The sequence below is a fragment of the Populus euphratica genome, unplaced genomic scaffold, assembly GCF_000495115.2.
Source record: "Populus euphratica unplaced genomic scaffold, PopEup_1.0 scaffold1645.1, whole genome shotgun sequence".
Taxonomy (NCBI): domain Eukaryota; kingdom Viridiplantae; phylum Streptophyta; class Magnoliopsida; order Malpighiales; family Salicaceae; genus Populus; species Populus euphratica.
The window spans coordinates 22,088-29,847 of record NW_011501459.1 but is presented as its reverse complement, the minus strand read 5'-3'; the positions used below and the strand labels follow the sequence as shown (position 1 = coordinate 29,847).

Genomic DNA, 7,760 nt, shown 5'->3' with positions numbered 1-7,760 from the left:
TGGACCGGGTTAGCCACCGGGCCGGGTTTAAAAACTATGTTGAAAAGTCTTAAACTAATAATTTCAAAAAATTATTTTTAATATCAATTTATTAAAAAAATAAAATAAATAAGATAAAATTAAAACAAAAATCTTAAAAAATTTCAAAAACATACCGATAAATAGTCCTTATTTCAAATTCTAGCTCCCAGGTACCAACTAGGGTTCAAGATTTGGCAGTGCCAGATTTCGGGCTTTTGATTGGATATCATCTGCAGAGAAGAGGGTACGTAGCTTTACATTATTACTTTCTCAAAACCTCCTTTCCCAATGCTTGAATTCCTCTCTAGAATCTTAACTTGTTCTGTTAGAACTTCAATGATAGATAAAGTTTGCATTTTTGAGAACACTTCATTACTATCATCATCTCTCAGATGCATATCATCAAACACTACAAATCCTAAAAATCACCACGCATTTACTGTGTCTTATCTCATAAATTCATGTGGGTTGTCTCCAAAAGCTGCATTAGCAGCTTCCAAAGATCTCCATTTTGATGACCCACATAAACCTGATGCTGTCCTTAGCTTTTTCAAGAACCATGGCTTTTCAAAAGCCCAAATCTTTAACATTGTCAAAGGATACCCTGGAGTGCTCATGACCAATCCTGACAAAACCCTTTTGCCCAAACTTGAGTTTTTGCAATCCAAAGGTGTTTCAAGGCCTGACATTGCCAAGATCATATCATCACATCCTTGGACTTTGCACCGTAGGTACTGCTTTGTCCCTATTTTTTATTTCTTTAAACACTTGGTCCAATCTGATGATACAACCATCAAAGTGTTCAAGCGCTATCCCGGTCTACTTGGACTTGATCTTGCAATTGTGACATCTATGCTCAATATTTTGCGAGATAACGGAGTGCCTGAAAGTAATATTCCTATGTTAGCTCGTTGCTATCCCTTAACTATGATGTTGACCCTGGAGAAATTTAAGAAGCTTGTTGAGGAATTGAGGGCAATGGGCTTTGATACTTCCACGAGTCGGTTTATTTTGGCGATGAATGTTCTGTGCTTGATGAGTAGAGTCAAGTGGGAAAGGAAACTTGATGCGTACAGAGACTGGGGTTTGTCTCATGAAGAGATTCTTGCAGCATTCAGAAAGTATCCATATTTTATGACAGCATCTGAATATAGGATTATGGAAGTGATGTGTCTTTTTGTCAACAAATTGGGATGGGAGCCTTCTTTTATTGCTAAACACCCATCTCTTATGTTATACAGTGTGGAGAAGACGCTCATTCCAAGGGCTTCAGTTTTGGGGTTTCTAGTTTCTAGAGGCTTGATTGAGAAGAGTTTTAGAAGCTATGAATTCTTCCAGAGTCCAGAAAATAAGTTCCTGCAAAATGTCATAAGCAGCTATGCTGAATCCACTGAGCTGTTGCAGTTGTACAGGGAGAAACAAAATCTTTCAAGATGCAAAGGCGTTTGGTGAAAAGGTAGTGCCTATAAGGTCTAGCTTGTACATTCGCATATCAGTCACTTGACATTTTCTTTTCTTGTGTACTTGATTTGGTTGTTTTAGTTCCAGGTGTACTATTGGGATTGATGAGAAGGATAGATGAAGTTGTGAAAGTTACGGTGTCATATTTTGCTTTTAGGATTGCTAGTTCCAATAGCATCAATTCAATTTGATACCACTATCAGCAGATTTTTATCTATTTTACTTATACCAAAAATATGCAAGTTATTCAGGCTTAGTGCATGCCTTGTATATTTTCCTTCGCAATATATAGAAAGATTGTTTGAAGTAAAAAAGGATGAGCTAAAATAAACAAACAGAAATTTTCTGTGGAAGCTGGGGATTTAATGATATGTTTCGGGGAAACATATTGGGATTGCTTGGCCGGGCAAGGTAAGAGAATGGCTTCATGCTGCAATCCTTTGTTGTTTTTCTTTTCGTAAGTACATGCAGCAAGATGGGTAATGTTACATGCTATTGTTGACTGTTCATGTTGCAATAAATGAGGCTTCTGTTCTTGCTTCTCTAAACATTCTTAATGCTTGCGATAATGATGATCAGCAGTCCTTGTTGAGGTTTAGTGACAAATTAAAAAGAAGCTTTTACTGTAATCCCTTACTCTCTCTCTCTCTCTCTCAATGCATCTCTCTATGTTTTCTGTTTTCTCTCCTCATTCACATCAAATTCACTTAATCTCTGAGTTAAGGTTGGGACAAAGTTAAGGTTTGTTATTCTCATTTCAGTGCAGAAGATACCCTGCCATTCTTCAGATTCCTTTGTGTGCGGATGGTGTGATAGACAGCTATGTGTGGAATTTTAGTAGAAATGGTATTTACACTGTTAGGTCAGGGTATGGGGCTACAGAACATTTGTTAACTACTTCTAATGGGCAAACATCTGCTGGTAAATCTAGCCATTCTGATTCTGCTAATCATATTTGGAAGGAGATTTGGAGGTTTTAGGAAAGAAAACTCTGCATTTTATTTGTTTGTGTTGTTAAGGAATAAAGATGTCATTCCTGTTCGCTTCAATTTATGCAAGAGGCATGTTCAAGTTGATAAAATCTGCCCCCTTTTGCCCTCAGAGAGATGAAGCAGTAATCCACCTTTTACTTCTTGTCAGCTAGCTAGCTCACGTTCTGGTATTGCTTTCCAATTCAACTGGATGTGGTCTCCAAGGCTTAAGATAGAGGATAGGGTTCTGAAAGTCTTTAGTTATGCTGCAAATTGAATGTTGTGATGAGGATCGTCTGATGATGATAGCTTGCTGAATAAATTCTTGTTTGACTGGAGACCACATCAATCCATGCTTGGTTTATTCATTTACTTTCAATTTGTTCATATCTGCTAAAACCTTCAAGACAAACTGATGGCTTTATGTTAACTTGGTTAATTTAATTTGCAGTGAAGTACCAGATTCATTACATAACTGTATTAAACAATCTCCGTAAGGAAGGTAATTTTTATTCTGTCACTGCTTCAAGTTCAGTTTCCTAATGTTTAGATTCATCTGCAGAAGTATAGGGTGTTACGTTAGAATTACAAGAGCTTCAACAATTGATGAAAAGCTTTATTTTCTTCATGAAAACCCATCCATTTTTAACGACACAAATGCTGATGACTGTCATTTACAGTCTCATACATCGGAAGCACTTGTGGATTCTCTATAAAATCTGCTCTAGCAGCTTCTAAACTAGTTCATTTTGAAACCCACATAAACCCGACTCTGATCTCTCCTTTCCTGAAGCCCAAATTTTGAACCTCGTGAGTAAACATGCTCAATTACCTCTGTACAATCCCGATAAAACCCTTTTGCCCAAGCTTGAGTGTTTGTACTCTAAAATGTTCGAAGCCATGATGTTGCCAAAGTTGTATAATCCTACCTTGTGATTTTGAGAAGCAGTTTAGAAAACCAAGGAGTCCCTGCGTTTTATTTCTTTCAAAACTTCCAATCTAATGACATTACCATGGAAGCATTCAAATGAAATGCACATCTTCTCAAATTAAATCTTGCAAATGGTGAACAGATGCTCAGGATTTTGCAAGATAATAGAGTGCCTGAAAAGAATAAATATAGGTTTACTCGTCGCTTCTTTCTGGCGATGGTATCCAATTTATAAATTATATGCACCACGTAGAGGAAGTGAAGGAAAAGGGGTTCAATCCTGAAGTCCAAATGGGAAAAGAACCTTTTAATATGCTTAGGAAGTGGCATCTCTCATTATAGCGATCAAGGTCCTGAAGTCCATCAGCAGATCCAAATGGGAAAATAACCTTAGTATATATGGGAAGTGAGATTTGTCTGATGCCAGAGGTTTTTGCAGCATTTAGAAGATTATAGAAGAAATAAACTTTTTTGTTTACAAACTGGGCTGGTAGTCTTCCTTTATTGCCCCAATATCCGTATCTTGTTGGACTCAGCTTTTAGCAGAAACTCATTCCAAGAGCTCAGGTTTTGGTCAAGAAAAATTATAGATTCACCACTTGTCATATTTCCTGAAAAAAATTGCAAGAGCTGGTGATTCGTTATGATAAAGGTCTTGAGAGATTTCTACATTCACATGCTTCCTGTTCTGAATCTTGATTGAAGCTTGAATGTTGATTTGATTGAAAAGCAGCACTTCTAAAACATTTTATTTTATTTTATTTTTTAATCAGAATTGCTATGTATTCTCCTTTGTTCTTAATTAACTTGATGATACTGAGTTCTTCTGTAGCATAGCTTTAGTTCTTAGTCTGCTAATACCATGTAATTATTGTTAAAAAATCAATGACCTCTCTGCTTGCATGATTTCTAGCATGAGCTAGATATTGGTACTCGCAACCACGTACCGTGCTTTATTGTCGTCCTTTCTGAAGGATGCCTCCACGACAGAAAACACTGAGATGGTTGCAGACCGTCAAGTCTTCATCCTCCATTGAAACTTGAGAGAAATGAAAATCGAGAGTGCAGATTTTATGGGTTGCCTCTCACAAAAGGCAACAAAAGAGTGAAAGTCAAATATGAAATGCTTAATTTTTATTACAAGTCAAGCACTCAAAGGTGAAGGAATTCAAAGGTCATACATGCATAACAGGCTATCATCATTTAAAAGAAATTTCACAATGTTGGTCTTGATTGACTTTCCAAGGTCTTAAATTCCCGGCATGGTTACCTTCAACTTCGCGGTTTCTTGATCAGTTCTCATCTCTCTTTCTCCCCGTGGAAATATAGGTATTGTATTGCTTTCTTTATTTCAAACAAAACATTCTTATACACCCAAAAAAAAAAAGTCCTGAATTTAATTTGAAAATTATAAAACAAAATTATTCAAGAGTTTTTAAGATCCTATTAGATAAATTTATAGTTGTTTAAAGATTTATTACATGAAAATTTAACATTCTTCAGCTTTAAATAATTTTTTAAAAGCTAAGTTGTTGCACATTATAAGCTATCTAATTATTTGGTCTCCAACACTATTCCACATGAATAATCTATGAAAAATCTTTTAAATTTTTATTTTGAAAAGAAGGATTACTATGTTTAAAGTGCAAGCCTTAATATTGTGTTTGCGTAATTTTTCTATCTAACATACAACTACTCTTCACTTCAAAAATATAGAGTCATAACTTATTATTTATAGAGAAATATGAAAAACCTTATAAATTGATAAAATATAAATTTATCTCTTGAATAATATCGATGTATTAATTCAGGAAAATTTTAGAAATTAACCTAATCAAGTCTTTAATTTTTCTAGGTCTAGAAATATAATTCCTATATTAATTATAATCTAATCCTTAATTTCTAAAATATATTTTAATTAGATCATACTTAATTAAATCATCCTAGTTTAATTTTTGATTAATGGTTCTTGATGTGTGCATGTGATTTATTAGGTTCCTAGCATGTTAGCTCAAATATAAATTATAATTATAATTAAATTGAATTAAATAAATTAAATTATTTAATTTATTATTAATTCAATAATTAATTAATTTATATTTAAAGATTAGGTGTATTGTCTAGTAAAGTGTCATGATCCTTAGAATATTAGAAAAGTCATTAGTGGTTTGACTTAACCTTTTAGTGATCGGTTTCTTAATGTAATTAATATTTATTTCATCAATAATATTCTGATTGAATATTAAAGCATGAAGTATGTTTGTCATATTAAATGTTAAATCATGTTTGCTCTCTACATAATAAGTATTGATAATTTGAATAAGATTTGAAATCCTTTTCAAATCTCATTCCATTTTGATCAAGATTTTCTTAGTAAATACTATTTGAGAATAAATATAGCATTTTCTCTAATTCGTTTAGGGTGATGAATTCTCTTTGATTACTCAAATACTTTTATATAGTTCATATTATATATAATATTTTCCATTTCATTAACTCAATTAAAATAATATGTAACAAAATCAAAGTATAACATTTTTTATATAAGATAACTTAGTAATCTCAAGTCTAAGTATCACTTACATAACAGTTATGCGAGCCTTTTCATAAACATAAATGATTCCTGCATATAAAATTTTTATGCAGGTTAGTTTAGTGTATATATATTATAATAAACACATATATATTAGTTTTATGTTTTCCTTATACCTCAACTTTACGGCTTTAATGAATGTCTAATATTTAAGAGAGTATCAATCAAGAATGGTTCAACAATGAGTTTTTTAATAACCTTACCATTACGAAGAGTGCTGACTGATTTGACTTGATCTATGTGTTGACTTCCAGAACTACTTGCATTTGCATTGTATTGCCCCTTGGGATTTTGCTGTGGTTGAGATGGAAACTTACCTTACTCTTGAAAACTAAAAGCAGATGTGAATTTTGCAAGAGTGTCTTTAAAATCTGTTATGCTTTGAGTAAGTTGAGTGTTGATTGTCTCTTGCTTTTCAATGAATGCATACAAAGTTTCCTCAAAATTACTTTTAAGAGGTAGAGCATAAGAAGGTGCATATCCATAAGAGTTTTGGAAATTATGGTGTGCTTGAAACTGTGGTGGTGAAGTTTGTGCATTATCACTCTTCCAACTGAAATTTAGGTGATTTCTACAACAAGGGTTGTATGTTTGCGAGTATGGGTTATAATTGGGCCTTTGGAAACTGTTTAAAGCATGGGTTTGTTCATGGAGACATTCCTTAAAAGAAGGCAAGGTTGGACAATTATTGGTTGAGTGTTCATTTATTTCACACATTTGACACACAATGTTTTCAACAGATTTTAATTTACCACTCTTTTTCAATTCTAGTGCCTCGACTTTTCTAGCTAAAGATGCAAACTTGGCTTGAAGGTCATGATCTTCCCTAAGGTTGTACATACCTCCACTAGATGTATGAGGTTGAGTTTTACTCGGTGCCTCATAAGTATCCGTGGTGTCCCAATTTTGAGCATTTTCAGCTAACAAGTCTAAGTACTCCATTGCTTTATCAAGGTCTTTATCTTCAAAAGTTCCATTGCACATCAATTCAACCATTTGCCTATCTCTAGGTGTTAACCTTTCATAAAAATATGAAACCAATCTCCATGTTTCAAAACCATGATGAGGGCAAGTACTAAGTAAGTCTCGATACCTATCCCAACATTGGTAAAATGTTTCTCCTGGTTTTTGAGTGAAAGTGGTGATTTGTCTTTTGAAAGAGTTTGTTCTATGAAATGGGAAAATGCACTTTTAAGTACTAATGAGTTATAAAACATGCTTTAGTTAATGAGTTATTGATAGTTCAAGTACAAAATAATGATATAAAATCTTGATAAAAATGCACTTTTAAGTACTAATCAATCATAGGTGCTCATATTCTCATCAATCATCTGTCGAAACATACTATAGATTGGGATAAAACCACTCGACCAGTAAGGTCCCTGCAATCAGCAAAGGATTTCCCCAAAGGGGCCCAAGAGAAAGAAAGAGTACGTGCACAAACAAACTCGTTAACATACGACATAAGTTTAGTTCAAAGTGGAGTGAGCATCAAATTCAAATCAAAGGAGACCGGATGACAGATGACACCTTCCTTCTCTAGACCGTGTCTCTGATGAAGCAATCCGAACTGACAAGCGAAGCATCCTTCTTTTCGTGATGACCGGACACCGAGATCCATGTTCTACCTTCCCATGTTGAATCCGTTATCGCCATCTTTCCCTCATAAGCTGAGATAAAGGAGCTCGTATTCTCATCCTTACTCGTCCATTCAATTCAGCCTTCGCTTAGCTATTCGAATCAATCATTGAATGGGAATGGGTGTGGGAACTACTGGTTGTGC

At 34.3% G+C, this 7,760-nt stretch overlaps 1 protein-coding gene across 4 annotated transcripts; it reads left to right on the top strand.

The window, feature by feature from the left end:
- Positions 1–160: 160 nt before the first annotated feature.
- On the top strand, positions 161–4,233 carry LOC105117922 (uncharacterized). 4 transcript variants are annotated; one of them, XR_840835.1, is made up of 3 exons: positions 161–1,477; positions 2,244–2,955; positions 3,134–4,233. XR_840835.1 is itself a non-coding variant. In XM_011015741.1 (2 exons), the coding sequence occupies exon 1, from the start codon at positions 310–312 to the stop codon at positions 1,471–1,473; it is 1,164 nt and encodes a 387-aa protein (XP_011014043.1). In that variant the 5' UTR covers positions 161–309; the 3' UTR covers positions 1,474–1,477; positions 2,623–4,233. The 4 variants fall into 4 exon arrangements, 3 of the variants coding, with proteins under 3 accessions (XP_011014043.1, XP_011014042.1, XP_011014041.1); XM_011015741.1 differs by having other exon boundaries at positions 2,623–4,233; XM_011015740.1 differs by having other exon boundaries at positions 2,249–4,233.
- The last annotated feature ends 3,527 nt before the right edge of the window (positions 4,234–7,760 follow it).